Source organism: Lontra canadensis, unplaced genomic scaffold, assembly GCF_010015895.1.
Source record: "Lontra canadensis isolate GAN:19392208 unplaced genomic scaffold, GSC_riverotter_1.0 scaffold10, whole genome shotgun sequence".
Lineage (NCBI taxonomy): Eukaryota > Metazoa > Chordata > Mammalia > Carnivora > Mustelidae > Lontra > Lontra canadensis.
The window spans coordinates 1,413,425-1,427,877 of record NW_022631004.1 but is presented as its reverse complement, the minus strand read 5'-3'; the positions used below and the strand labels follow the sequence as shown (position 1 = coordinate 1,427,877).

General features: G+C 33.8%; 1 protein-coding gene across 1 annotated transcript; it reads right to left on the bottom strand.

Moving 5' to 3' along the window:
• Nucleotides 1–756: 756 nt before the first annotated feature.
• On the bottom strand, nt 757–1,567 carry LOC116866497 (kinesin-like protein KIF22). The gene has a single exon (XM_032855439.1). The coding sequence runs from the start codon at nt 1,498–1,500 to the stop codon at nt 757–759; it is 744 nt and encodes a 247-aa protein (XP_032711330.1). The 5' UTR covers nt 1,501–1,567.
• Between the last annotated feature and the right edge of the window lie 12,886 nt (nt 1,568–14,453).

Here is a 14,453-nt window from a genome sequence, read left to right as displayed (position 1 = left end):
CAGAGATACCTAGTCCACTTTACTATCTAGAGAAAATATTCTCCTGTAAATGTATCAGCAAATACCAGAGGCCTGAGGTGAGAACCAAACTAATGTGGTAGAAACAAAACAGAAAAGAGTGGTAGCAATGGGATAGTTCAGATCCTACTGGATCAAAATCCTAAATTCAAGTCAGTAACAACCTTACAGTCCCAGAATAGCCTTCGAAAAATGTGATTTTCCATTCTTCTTTAAAAACACAAGAATATTCTTTCAAATTAAAATCTAAAATTTGAACATAATATTAAAATAATATTTTAGTAACAAGTATTAATAATCACAAGAAGTGGTTACTGGCAATAGCTGTATAATCTTTTCAAAATATAATATTCATAAATAATATTTATTCATTCCCTAAATATTATCAGGCTTCTGCAATATGAATATAGTAATATTGACACTGAAAATATAGTGATAGAGGCATGGTTTCTGCTTTCAAATTAATTACACTAAAAGCTTTGCTAGATAAACATAAGATATTAAAATAAAACCAGATGATCCCTGTATTTTCCCTTCACATGAGTTTAATATTGGATTGATATTGTTTAGTTATTTCTAACCACTTCCTTTTTTTATTGCAAGCTCTAAAAGCAAAAATTTTATCTGGTTTATTTATTGTTGTATCCTTGCCTCAGAACAGAGTTTCAAATACAGTCAGCTTTCAATAATTACTTATTGCCGGAATAAACAAACTAATAAAGCCAATAAAATCAACAATCACAACGTGTGATAACAAGAAATGGAACACACTTTGGGCCAGGAAACTGTCCCAGAAATAACTTCTCGGCCCGTCAGAGGCAAAGAGAGCCCGCGGCCCTGAGGAAGAGGAGACTGGGAGTCCCGAGCCCCCTGCAGCTCCAGCCTCGGCCTCCAGACCTGGCTCGCGCCGAGACCCAGGATGTTCGCCTTCAGGAATGACTCCATCTGTTTCCCGGATATGCCCTCCACGCGTTCCAAGTCCTCCACCTGGCTGAAGGGGCCATGGAGCTCCCTCCAAACCACGATGAGCTGCGCCTTCTTTTGGCCAATGAGCTGCAGGCTGCGCAGATCCCGGGCAGAGCCTTCATTCAGCAGATCTAATATTTTTTGGCGCCCATGAGCCAGTAGCTCCAGGCTGATCTGTAGCTCCCAGCAGTCCTCAGCCTTCTCCTCTGGCTCTGAAGCATCCAGGGACTCCAGCTTTCTCTTCTGGCCTTTCTTCTTCAGGATGTGGATCTCAGCATTTGGGGATGCTGCCTGCTCCTGAATTAGTTGTAAGGGCATCACCACAGCCTTTTTGAGGGGCTTTGCTACAGTGACTGTGCGGCGGGCAAGCGGTCGGAGCATTGTGGGAGACGAGTTCTCTTTATCCTTTGGGTCCACAGCCTCCTGGGCCAGAACCTTGGCTTCCAGTTCTTTTTGCTTCATCTTAAGCCTCTCAATCTCCAAATCCTTCTCCTCCATTATCTTCATGAGCACCATCCACTCTCGCCTTGGGGTGTTCAGCCTGTGGGTCCCCTGGCTCCCCTGGGAGCCCAGCAGAAGGTCCAAGCTTAGGAGAACTCCAGCACAGTGGGGTCCATGCTACTTAGCTTCTGTAGGGGGCTGAGTTCCTGGGAGGCTCGGAGTGCAGGAGAGTTCCTTGAAAATGGATCCCAGACAAGATTATGGCAGAGTGGAATTTTTAGGCACCTGGAAGAGTTACTGAGAAGTGAGGGGAAGCATTTTAAAGAGACAGAATGGTTTTTAGGAAGGCATATGGTTGAGAGAACATTTCATTCATTCCCTGTTACTGGAGTAAAGAATATCTATGAAAAAAATGGTTTGTGATAAGAGTCTTCTATGTCATGCTAAGTAGTTTGTATTTCACACCAAATGTGATAAGAATTGACTGAAGGAATAGTTCCATTACTCTGCCATTTAGGAAGATTAATCTAGTGGGAATGAGGAAGATGTACTGTAGGAGGCAAGAACAGGGCACAAAACCCACTAGGAAGTGTGTGTAGTACTCCAGTTAGAAACAATTAAAGTAGTGATGAAAGGGATGAAGCAGAAGGAACATGGAAGAACACACACCAAGACATGATGACTGCATGTCCAGAATAAGAGGATGAGAGTTGCCTATGTCAGTTCAGCAACTATTCACTTTGGGACAGTTCTGAATTTGTCCAGGATTTATCTCTACTAAAGGGAGAAAATAGACAAACATTCTTTTCTTGATACGTAATTGCCATTTAAAAAAATTCAAAATGTCTATGTTCAAGCTCTACCTCTGCTTTTATGATCTAGTCATTTAACTTCATTTGGTTTCCTATGAATAGAATTTGTTAGAAAATCAAAAGGATAATGGATGAGAAAGTATTTTAAGTTATAAATGGGTCTATAAATATCAGTGTCCTTATCTTCTTATTTTTCTCCACTACTTGTACTTTCTATTCTCTTACATATTTAGTTTTTATTTAAATTTTCCCCCAATCTCCTACCTATATTATTTTTCTTCTTCACCTTCTCTTTCTTATCTTTATTCTCTTTCAACACAATGAAATAGCTTATTAGTGCCATATTAATGATCTCACTATTAGAGAACCTTCAACAAAGCTTTAGACTATTTCATGTATCTAGACCATAGGAAGTATTCATATATTCTAATAGTTACATAAAGTCTGTCACAGAGCATAAATTTTGATATTAATAACAATGGTGATAATAAGAAGTTGATATTTTAAAAAGATTTAATGAGCTCCAGATTTAATGAGCTTTGAATTATTTTATTAAATCCTTATTATAATCTTGAATATAAGTGGTATTATCCAATTTTACCTGGACACTGAGTCCTAAGGAAGAATATGTAGTATACTTAGCATATGAAGTTGGAGATTAAATTCACATAGGTATATCTCCAAATACTTTACTCTTAGCATTCACTCTCTCCCACAGAAATATACTCATTGAGTCAGGCTCCTATCTCCTCTTTTAAGTTTGTTCATTCTATAAGCATATATTGGGCATGGTACAGTGTCTAACCTTAGAAAAAAGCCACAACAACATATACAGGGTAATGTGAATAAGTATTAAACAAATACATGTAAATAAATTATAATTATTTATAAATAAATATAAAGCATTCTACATATGAAATTATTTTGAAATTGAAGAATTTGTTAAACAAAGTACAAAGACATACAGGGGCACCTGGGTGGCTCAGTTGGCTAAGCAGCTGCCTTCAGCTCAGGTAATGATCACTGGGTCCTGGGATCGAGCCCCACATGAGTCTCCTTGCTCTGCGGGGGAGCCTGCTTCTCCCTTTCCCTGTGCCTGCTGCTCTGCCTACTTGTGGTCTCTCTCCATATCTCTAATAAATAAATAAAATCTTTTAAAGAAAAGTATAAAGCCATACAAATATACAACATGTTCAGAAAAAATTAAATATTTCAAGGTATCAAGGAAACAGCATTCTTCACCTTGGGGAATGCAAACCCCTAAAGACTTTTCAAAGGTAGCAAGGCTTAGAGGGTTTTAAGTCAGTGGAGGGCTTAATGACATACATGTAGCAGGGCTCTATGCTCAGAGTTTCTGACACAGTGGTCTAAGTTGGGACAAGAAACAACATTTACCCATGAATACATGAAACAGTATAGAAAGAAAAAAATCCATCAATTTTATTATTAGATGTATTTCAAATAAAATGTATTTTTATCAGTAACACTAATATACCAATTTATGTAATATGTTTAGATTTAAAATATGTACACATACGCGCACACACACACACACATGAGTGAGCTCTTGTCATTTGTGACAATATGAATCAACCTATGGTATTATGTTAAGTAAAATTAGTCAGACAGAAAAAGATGAATACCATGCAATTTCACTAATATGTGAAATCTAAAAAACAAACAAACAAACAAAATCCCAAAACTAACAAATAAAGAAGAATACAGAAACTAAACTAGTGGTTGTCAGAGGGGAGAGGGTGAGGGGTGAGCAAAATGGGTAAAGGGGAGTGGGGGACATAGGCTTCCAGTGATTGAATAAATAAGTCACAGGAACCAAAAGAATAGCAAAGGTAATATAGTAGTGGTATTTAATGGTGCATAGTGACAAATGTTAGCTATACTTTTGGTGAGCATAGCAAAATATAGTTGTTGACTTATTTGAAACTAATGTAACATTATGTGTCACCTATATTTCAGTAGAAAAATAATTAAAATGCCAAACCATACCAAAAATAAGTTTCATATGACAACTTTGAGTTTAACACATTGGTAACTAAAATATACTAGAAATTATATTATTTGTAACTAGTTACTTTTGTGATAAAAAGGACTTAACTGTTATCTTAAAATGTACAAGGGATATTATATTATTATTTAAATAATTCTTAAGAATATTCTCAGGCAAAAATATGTAATGCACTTTAGCATAGATTATATAAGAGAGGTGTAAACTACACCAGAAGATATAGAATGAACACTTGGTACAAAACATGGGGTACTTTAAATATCTTGCTAAATCTTAAAATTTCTGTAAACAAGGGTTTTCACTTTAGGGAGTGGCCCTATTGGACTTGAGTAGGAAAAAGATAACTCTGGTTGCAATGTAATAAATGGGATGGAATAAGTGAGAAACCAAAGGCAGTTGGGATGCATTTAGGTGATTAATACAATAGACAATTGTAAAAAATAGTCCCAGCTAAAAATAATAGTGGTTTCCTAGTGAAACAGTGATAACAAGGATTTATAAAAACAAACAACAACAACAAAACTGGGTGCAGGGTTGGGGGGAAATTATTGAGATAAAATGTCTACAAAATGGGGAGTGAATGCATGAAACAGTAGTTCATTCCCCTTTATCTGCAGTTTCATTTTCTGTGGTTTCAGTTGCCAGTGGTCAGTTATGGTCCTGAAGCAAATGAGCCTCCTGACATTTCAGGCAAAAGGCAACAGTAGCCTAATGCTATGTCACAATGCCTATGTCATTCATCTCACTTCACCTCATCATGAATGCATTTTATCATCTCACATCATCACAAAGAGAAGGACCACATTCATACAACCTATATTACAGTATATTGCTATTATTCTATTTTATTATTAGTTACTGTTGTTAATCTTTTACTATGCCTAGTTTATAAATTAAGCTTTATCATGGGTAGGGGTGCATAGGAAAAAACATAGTATAAATAGGGCTTGGTACTATCCATGTTTTCAGGGGGGGGTCTTAGAACATAGCCCCCACAGACAAGGGTGAACTACAGTAAAAGAATCAATGATGACTCTCAGTAGGCAACACTCAAATTTTTATCTTTGTATCTATCTACTATCTACCTATTTATCATCTGTCTATCCATTCTGTCTCCCTGAACCATTTGAATAAGCTATATATCTGTTTATCTAACTGCGTCCTGGAAGCCTATTTGGATATTTCCGCAGTGAATGTCTCAAATAGAACTAATTATCTACTTGTCACTATACAAATCTCTTCCTCTCTACACTCTCATATATTCTTGAAAAAAATGTGCATTATTTTGTTGTTGGGTAAAGCATTCTTTAAATGTAAATTAGATCTCATTGACTGATGGTGTTTGACCAGCTCTTCTATAATCATTCTGATTTACTGCCGGTTCCATCAATTACTCAAAGAGGTTGTTGATAATAAATGTCACATATGAAAAACCCACAGCTAAGATTATACTCAATGATTAAAAAAAAAAAAAAAAACAAAAAAAACAAAAACAAAAAACAAACCTGAGAGCGTTCTCCACAAAATCAGGAACAAGACAAGGATGTCCTCTCTCACCACTTTTATTCAATACAGTCTTGAAAGTCCTAGCTACAGCAATCAGAAAAGAAAAAGAAGTAAGGGTTATATATATTGGTAAAGAGGTAAAACTTCCACTATTTGTGGACGACATGGTACTAAACAGAGAAAACCCTAAAGGCTCCACCAAAAGAATTGCTAGAACTGAAAAGTGAATTCAGTAAGATTGAAGGATACTAAATCAATGTGCAGAAATCTGTTGCATTTCTATACACTAATAATGAAGCAGCAGAAAGAGAAATTAAGAAAACAATCCCAGTTACACTTGCACCAAAAATTATAAAAATTTTATAAAATTTTATAAAAATATAAAAATTATAAAATAACTAGGAATAAACTTAACTAAGGAGGTAATAGAACTGTACTTTGCAAGCTAGAAAATGTTGATGAAAGAAATTTAAGATGACACAAAGGGAAACATATTCCATCTTTATGAAATGAAAAATATTGTTAAAATGTCTATGCTACCCAAAACAATCTATGCATTTAATGCAATCTTTATCAAGATATCAACAGCATTTTTCAAAGAACTAGAAAAAACAATCCTAAAATTTGTATGGAATTACAAAAGACCCCAAATAGCCAAAGCAATCTCGAAAAAGAACAACAAAACTGGAGGTATCACAATCCCAAATTTCAAGATAAACTACAAAGCTGTAGTAATCAAAACAGTACAGCACTGTCACAAAAACAGATCAATGAAACAGAATAAAAAGCCCAAAAATAAACCCATAATTATATGGCCAATTAACCTTCAACAAAGAAGGCAAGAAAATGCAAATGGAAAAAGTCTCTTCAGCCAATGGCATTGGGAAAACTGATCAGCTACCTACAAAAAAAATGAAATTGGACCACTTTCTTCCATCATACAAAAAAAAAAATCTCAAAATGAGTTAAAGACCTAAATGTGAGATGTGAAATCATAAATATCCTAGAAGAGGGCACAGGCAGTAATTTGTCTGACATTACCAATAGCAACATTTTTCTAGATAGATCCTCTGAGGCAAGGGAAACAAAAGCAAAAAGAAGTTCTTGGGACTACATCAAATTTAAAAGCTGCACAGTGAAGGAAACAACAAAACTAAAAGGCAATCTATGAGATGGTAGAAGATACTTGCCAATGATATATCTCATAAAGTGTTAATATTCAAAATATATAAAGAACTTACACAACTCCGCACACACGTGCACACACACGCATGTAATCCAATTAAAAATTGGCAGAAGCATAAACAGACATTTCTTCAAAGAACATATTCAGATGACCAACAGACATAAAAAGATGCTCAACATCACTTATCAGGAAAATGTAAATCAAAACCACAACGACATATTACCTCACACCTGTCAGAATGGATAAAATAAAAAATGTAAGAAACAGCTAGTGTTAGTGAGGATGTGGAGAAAAAGGAACCCTTGTGCACTGTTGATGGGAATGCATATTGGTGTAGCCACTATAGAAAACAGTAGAGGGAAGTTCCTCAAGATGTTAAAAATAGAACTGTCTTATGATCCAGCAATTGACCTACTGGGTATTTACCCCCTCAAAATGAAAACACTAATTCAAAAAGATATGTGCCCCTATGTTTACTGCAGCATTATTTACAGTAGGAAAATTATGAAAGTAACCCAAGTGCCCATTGATAGATAAATGGATAGAGAAGTTATGGAATATTATTAAGCCATAAAAAGAATGACATCTTGCCATTTGCAACAACATGAATGGATCTAGAAAGCATAATGCTAAGCCAAATAAGTCAGAGAAAGACAAATACCGTGAGTTCAATCACATGTGGAATTGAAGAAACAAAGCAAACCAACCAAGAAAAAAAAAGAGACAAACCAAAACCCAAACCCAAACCAAACCAAAACAAACAAACAAAAAACACAAAAAACAAACCAAAACAAGCCAAAAACTATTAATTATAGAGAAGTGATAATTACAAGAGGGAAAGTGGGTAGAGAATAAGTGATGTAGGTAAAGGAGATTAAGTGTGCACTTATCATGATGAGTACTGAGTAATATACAGAATTGTTGAATAACTATATTCTACACCTGAAACTAGAACACTGTATGTCAACTATACTGGAATTAAGTTTTTAAAAAGAGTGTTAAAGACACAAAGTACAACTCTGGATTTGTTCTGTCTCTTTCAGTTCTTTCAATTTTTGCTTCATGTATTTTGAAGTGTTATTGTTTTATGCATACTTATTTCTATCTCATGTCTTGATAAATTGACCATTTTATTAACATATAATGTTCCACTTTGTCATTGGCAATATATTCACTTTTAAGTCTATTTTGTCTGATATTAATATAGTTATTTCAGCTTTCTTTTGTTGAAAGCTGGTGTATAATTTTCTCTTTTTATTTGTAGTCTACCTATCATTATATTTTAAATATGCTTCTTGTGGACTGAATATAATTGGGTCATGTTTTTTAATATTTTTCCAAAGTTCTTACTTTAATTAGTGTGTTTATACCACTCACATTTAATGCAAAAACTGATATCATATGACTTGATCTGCCATGATTTGTTTCCTTTGATTTTTAACTCTTGTTTCTTCTTTCCTGCTTTTCTTTAGGTTACTTAACTTTTTTTTTCTATTTTGATTTATCTGTAGTATTTTGAGTATATCTCTGTATATTTAATGGTTTCTTTAGTAATTACAATGCACATAAGTAACATATCATAGTCTATTAGTGCCAACACTTTTTCTCTTCAAATGAAATCTAGAAAACTTACCAACAGATCCCTTGGCTTTTCTTATTCACGACATTACCTTAAATATGACCCATGTATACACTGAAATATCAGACAATGCTGAATTTTTGCCTTGTACTATCAAATATAATTTTAAAAACTCAGAAGAGTCTATTTTTTCTTTCTTTTGCTCTTTATTCTTGATGTTCCCAGTTTCCTACTCTTATATTTCCTTGATGCTTTAACAAATTCCCTTAATCAATTTTGTAGAGGAACTTTACAGATGATGCATTATCATAGATCTCATTTAACAGAGAAGGTTTATTTCAAATTCATTCCTAAAGGATAAATTATTGATTGAAAGTTTTTGTTTTGTTTTTCCAATCCGCCCCCCCTTTCTTTTGGCCTCCTTTGATGAGAGATCTATTGTCACTTCATTATCTTTCTATAGGTGAGGTATTTGTTATCCTCAGTTCCTTTCAAAACTTTCATTGTCTTTAGTTTTCAGAAATGTGATTATGTTATGTGTTAACCTAGATCTCTCCATAATTGTTCTGTTTGGATTTTGCTCACCCCCTTGAATTTTTAGATTTGGATATTTTGCCAGATTTGGGGGTAGGGGCGAGGGGTTATACCATTATTTCATTTCTTCAAAACAAAATTTTTAGCACCACACTGTCTTTTCTTTCTGAGACACTAATGACAAGAATGCTAGATTATGCATATGGTCCCACAGGTGTCTGATCTCAATGCACATTGTTCAATCTATGCTTTTTTGCTAAGACTGAATAATTTCTATTCCTTTATCTTCACGTTCACTGTTATTTTTCTCTGCCCTATTTATTCCACTAGTGAGTTCATCTATTTTTTTTCTTTTTCAGTTATTGTTTGACTAAGTTCTATTTTTTTTTTAATTTGGTCCTTTATTATTTATTTTTTTCTTGGAACTTCCATTTGTTTTAAGAGTGTTCATAATTGCTGGAAAATTTTTATGATAGCTCTTTTAAATACTTATCAGATAGTCCCAACATTGTGTTATCTCAGTATTAGTATTTACTGATTTTCCTTTCTCATTTAATTTGAGACTTTCCTTATTCATGTTCAGGTGAATAACTTTGGATTATATTCCAAACATTTTGGCTATTATGTTATGAGATTCTAGTTCCTATTTAAATCCTGTACTTTAGGAGGTAGTCAATCTGTTAAGGTCAGGACATACATCTCGGTTCAGTAGTGCTGGTTGTGGTTTAAAGGTCGATTTAGTTTTCAAAGTCTTTGCATGTTATCCTACTCTGACCCAGTTGTGTGTTACCTAGAGGCCAATCTGAAACCTGGGTGTTATTTCATAAAGTACTTCGGTCTGCAAACATTTGTTCTGCTATGTCTGAATGGTTTTACAGAAAAGCCACACAAATTCCTACCAGGCTTCCATACACAGAGTTAAAGAATCCTTTTTTCTAGCTCCTTCTTCTCTGTATTCCTCCCTTAATTCTCTAGCTAGGAACAGTGAAGAGGTGTATCTTTGTTGCCTTTCATTTGGGAAAGCCAATAGGGCTCCATCTCATGGTGTCTGCAGTGAATGTTAGATATGAGAAGGAAAACCAACCATTAATGTTGTATGGAAAAGGTTAGCAAGGCTGTACTTATAGTCTTCATGGTTACAGCACTCAGTGGGGAAACAGAGGGACAAAGCTTTTTTGCATAACATTATTCTGAAATGAAGCAGATGTAGTCAAAAAGGCTTTGCCATGTAAGGCTATGCTTCTTTTTCCAAGTCTTTTTCTTCTCTTTTCAGAGGCTTCTCATTAATGTTTTATATTTTCTGGGTTTTTACTTGTGTTTAGTGGGGGAAAAAATGGGTGGACTATGCTTGTTCCATCTTGTCCAGAAGTAGAAATCTCATCTGCTCTCCTTGTCTTCCAAAGAAACCAGAGAATACCAATATCATTCATTAGGTTGACCAAGCCAGGAACTGAGTTTGAGACCAGGTCCTACAATCCTCTAGAAGTTGTGATTTTTTCATCACCAATGCCATTGACCTAGTTTAAGTACTGTTCATTGTTAATTACTTTTTGTACTGATAACTGAAAAATTTTCATGGATGTTCTCTACCTCTAATATTTTTCTGTCTTCAGTCTATTCCCTATTCTCTAATCAGAATACCATTCCAAACTGAAAATCTTCACATATTACTTTACTTAAAAATTTTCAACAGTTTCTGATTTAATTTAGGAAAACTTGTCCTCTTTACATGGTCATTTGCCATCTGGACTCTCCAAATTCATCATTCTTGCTTTTATACATTCTGTTTCCATTACAGGGAGCTTCATTCACTTTCTAACAGACCATAATTTTGCTTTTCCTAGCAACGGTCCACCATTTCACCTGGATGGATATAACTCATCCTCAGGAAAAAATAAAATAAAATAAACTGTTCCTAAGTGTTCCCTCTTACTGTTCCTTAAAGAACTCAAAAAGTACCACTCAATATTAACCAAGGTTCTACCTTCTCCAATAGACTATAAATTTAATGAGAAAGTTGCAATTTCAATCTGTTCATCAGTCTCTTTCCAGAACCTGATACATTATACACTTAAAAAAAAAGAAATGGTTTGAAGGAATGAATGTTTGTATCAAAGACCTTGAGCCTGGGTGACTGAGCAGATAATGATATCATTATCTAAGGTAGAGAACCTAGTAGGAGATCTGATATCCTGGGAGATGATTGGAGTAAATCCTTCTGGAACTTAATGGCTTTGTTGTGGCAATAGCACTTCCATTCTTATTCTCTCTCTCTCTCTATATATATATATATATAATTTATGAGGGTATGTGGGTGTGCCTGCACGGTGGTTTCCTACATAAACAAGAGTAATATGTGCAACTAAGCATAAGATGAGGAGATAGAACTCTTTTAAGTTCTTGAGGAAGAAATACTTCTGGTGATATAAAGTCTGAACATGTTTAGTTGAAAAATATGTGCTATTATAAAAGAATTGAATATAGACTTGTAGCTCTAAATCCAAGAGAGCAGAGGGAATTTGCAGAGGTCAGTAACACATGAGGAAAATATGGCCTCTATAAATGAGTGGGATTATTGAGTGAAAAGTATTGTTTGTCCTTAGGCCTGAGGTTTCTACAATTCAGTGTTTCTTTGGGGTTATATGCTTAAAGCCTAAGGTTAACAAATCTTCACTAGTTTTTAATATATAACAAACAGGCAATATGATATAAAAGAAATCTGAGAAATTAATTATTTTTAATATAAAAGTATAAACATTAAAATAGAGCTGTTGGTTCCTGTATTCTCCCTTCTTTGTGATAATATCAAACAATTTTTATGGAAAGTACAGTAATGATTAAAAAAAAAAAAAGACAAATGAGACTTCCAGTGTCCCTGGCATATAAGGGAATTAAAAGTCATCACTCCAGCCTACCAAGTAAAAAGATGAACTGAAACAAGTTTTAGTTTCCAGAGCCTCAGGTTTCATATACATATAGTAAGATAGAAATACTTTTCCCATGTCAATGCTTGGTCTTCAACTTTATAATAAATGTAAAACATTTACTACATGTATAGGTCAAAATAATCATAAGCAATCATAAACAATAATAGAAATCAAAGAAATCATAAAAAAAATCTTAAGCTCATGTAAGGGGCTATGACAGAGGGAGGCAAAATTTCTTTTGTAACAAGTATTTTTAAAGTGAGGCAGGGCACAATGAAATTTATTTCATGGAATACTAAATCACTGAAAAGTGTTCAGTCCTATTCAGAAGGCTTTTGTGCCCCTAACAAGCTTTGTATCAAAATGTGCAGACTCATTTTTTTATACTTTCTTTTATTTCATTTACTTTCTTATTTACAAAGATTAATTTATCCAAACCATATCCAAATATTTATCCAAAGAAAATATACAAGGTGACAAGTTTCCTTCACATTTTGAAATTCACTTTTTAACAAACATTTTTTAATAAACTCATCTCATATTCATTTAATTCTCTCAAGGGATAAAATATTTGTTTGTTGTTTTCCAACCCCACAAAGTTAGAAATTAAAATACTGAAAAATGAGAAGCTATAAATTGTGGCCTATAAAAATGATAATCTTGTAGCTTCTGGTTTTGTTACTCCGTAGAAAATTAACCAACTCTCTAATATAACCTAAAGGTAGCTAATCTGATTTAATCTAATCTAAAGTTAACTAATCTTTGAGTTAAAAAGTTATTCTTACTTTTGCCTTCTTTCTTTAATGAGTTATTTAGATACCTATAAATGTGATCTACCATCTTTCTGCTGGCTCATAAACAGAGAAAAGTTTTGATCTGAGAAAAACTGAAACAAACAAGAAAAAACACTGAACAAAAAAACCCTTTTGAATATTTTTCATTTTCCCATCTTGTCTCCTACCTTCTTTTTAAGTTCTCCCACCTTCCTTCCTCCTCACCTTCCTTCTTTCGTTTCCCCCCTTATTCCCTCTCTCATCTTCCTTTCCATTAAGTACTTCCTTCTTTCCTGCTCTTTTCTTTTATTTTTTTCTAACTTTACCTATTTTTGACCAAGCTATAGAGTACTACCAATGTTTTATGCACTAACAATATTTGTTATCTCATTATAGCCTTGCTATCATGCAGCATGAAGTGTTTGTCCTTCATCTTATTATTTTACCTCTGGAAATAACAGACAAATATAATAAACTATTCTACTTTATAAATTATGAATATCAATTAATTTACTTATTTTATGAAATAAATATGATTAATTTACTTATTTATGAAAAAGTAAATTAATGAGACATTCAGGTAACCTGGGAAATAGACTCTGAGACTCTTGCATACTTGTGAAAACTGAGGAAAAAGAATTAAAAAGAGAAAGAATCTGAATTGCAGTTTACTATTTTAGACATTACATATAAATGAAATTGTACCAAAAAAGAAAAAAAAAAAAAACACTGATGCTTCAGAAATTGGAAAATAAATAATGAATCTCAGTAGGCAGTGAACTTTTTTGTTAGTATCATGGGTTCTTGTATAACTGGTTGTGAATGTGAATATTACATTGCAGAATAGGATGCTGCATTAGTGGAACACCAACTTAATGCAAACCTCAGTACAAAATCTGGTTTCTGACAAATTTTACTTTTTATATAGAAATTTTACTTTTTATATTATTATTCTTAGCAATGGCTTTGCCTTAAACTGCATTATGAGGGACAAAACTGAAAAAAGAAACAAAATGTTTAAAATATGTAGCTAATATAAAATTCAGTTTCTAAAGTCCAACAGCTAAAACAAAACACATTCTAAAACAGAAAAATAAAAAAGCATAAACTAAAACCAAATGTTGCTTTGCTAGTAATGGCACTCATAAGATACCCACAAATGTAGCACTTTTGTAAACTTAACTTGGATTTTAAGGGCCTAACCACTGGGTCATATCCATGTTTCCTTATTTTTCCATGACCAAAATTAGCATGATCCACAAAGCCTAAAATATTTATTCTCTAGTCCTTAGCAGATATTGATTGACTGTTTGCTGACCATGAGTCAAGACTAAAGATTTATGAGAGCCTCTGCTTTCTCATGAGCCTAGATTAAAATCTTGAGAATTTCTACCCTTCTGGTTAGCTACATGATTCAGAAGATAAAAGTACATATAGACAGTATTGCAGTCAAGATCACAACAGAAAACATAGGTCACTTAAAATTACTTCAAGAGACTTTAGCAATAAAACATGTATTTGCAAGAGTGTGAATGGATATAAAGGAACTACAAAGAATATATAGTAACCTTGGTCTAGTAATAGGAGAGGACTACCCCAAGACCAAGAAGTAATGAAGGGAAGAAGCAGTTACCAGAACACAAAAGAAAGAGACTTTTCGAGAAGATTGCCTTTAGAGAAGCAGT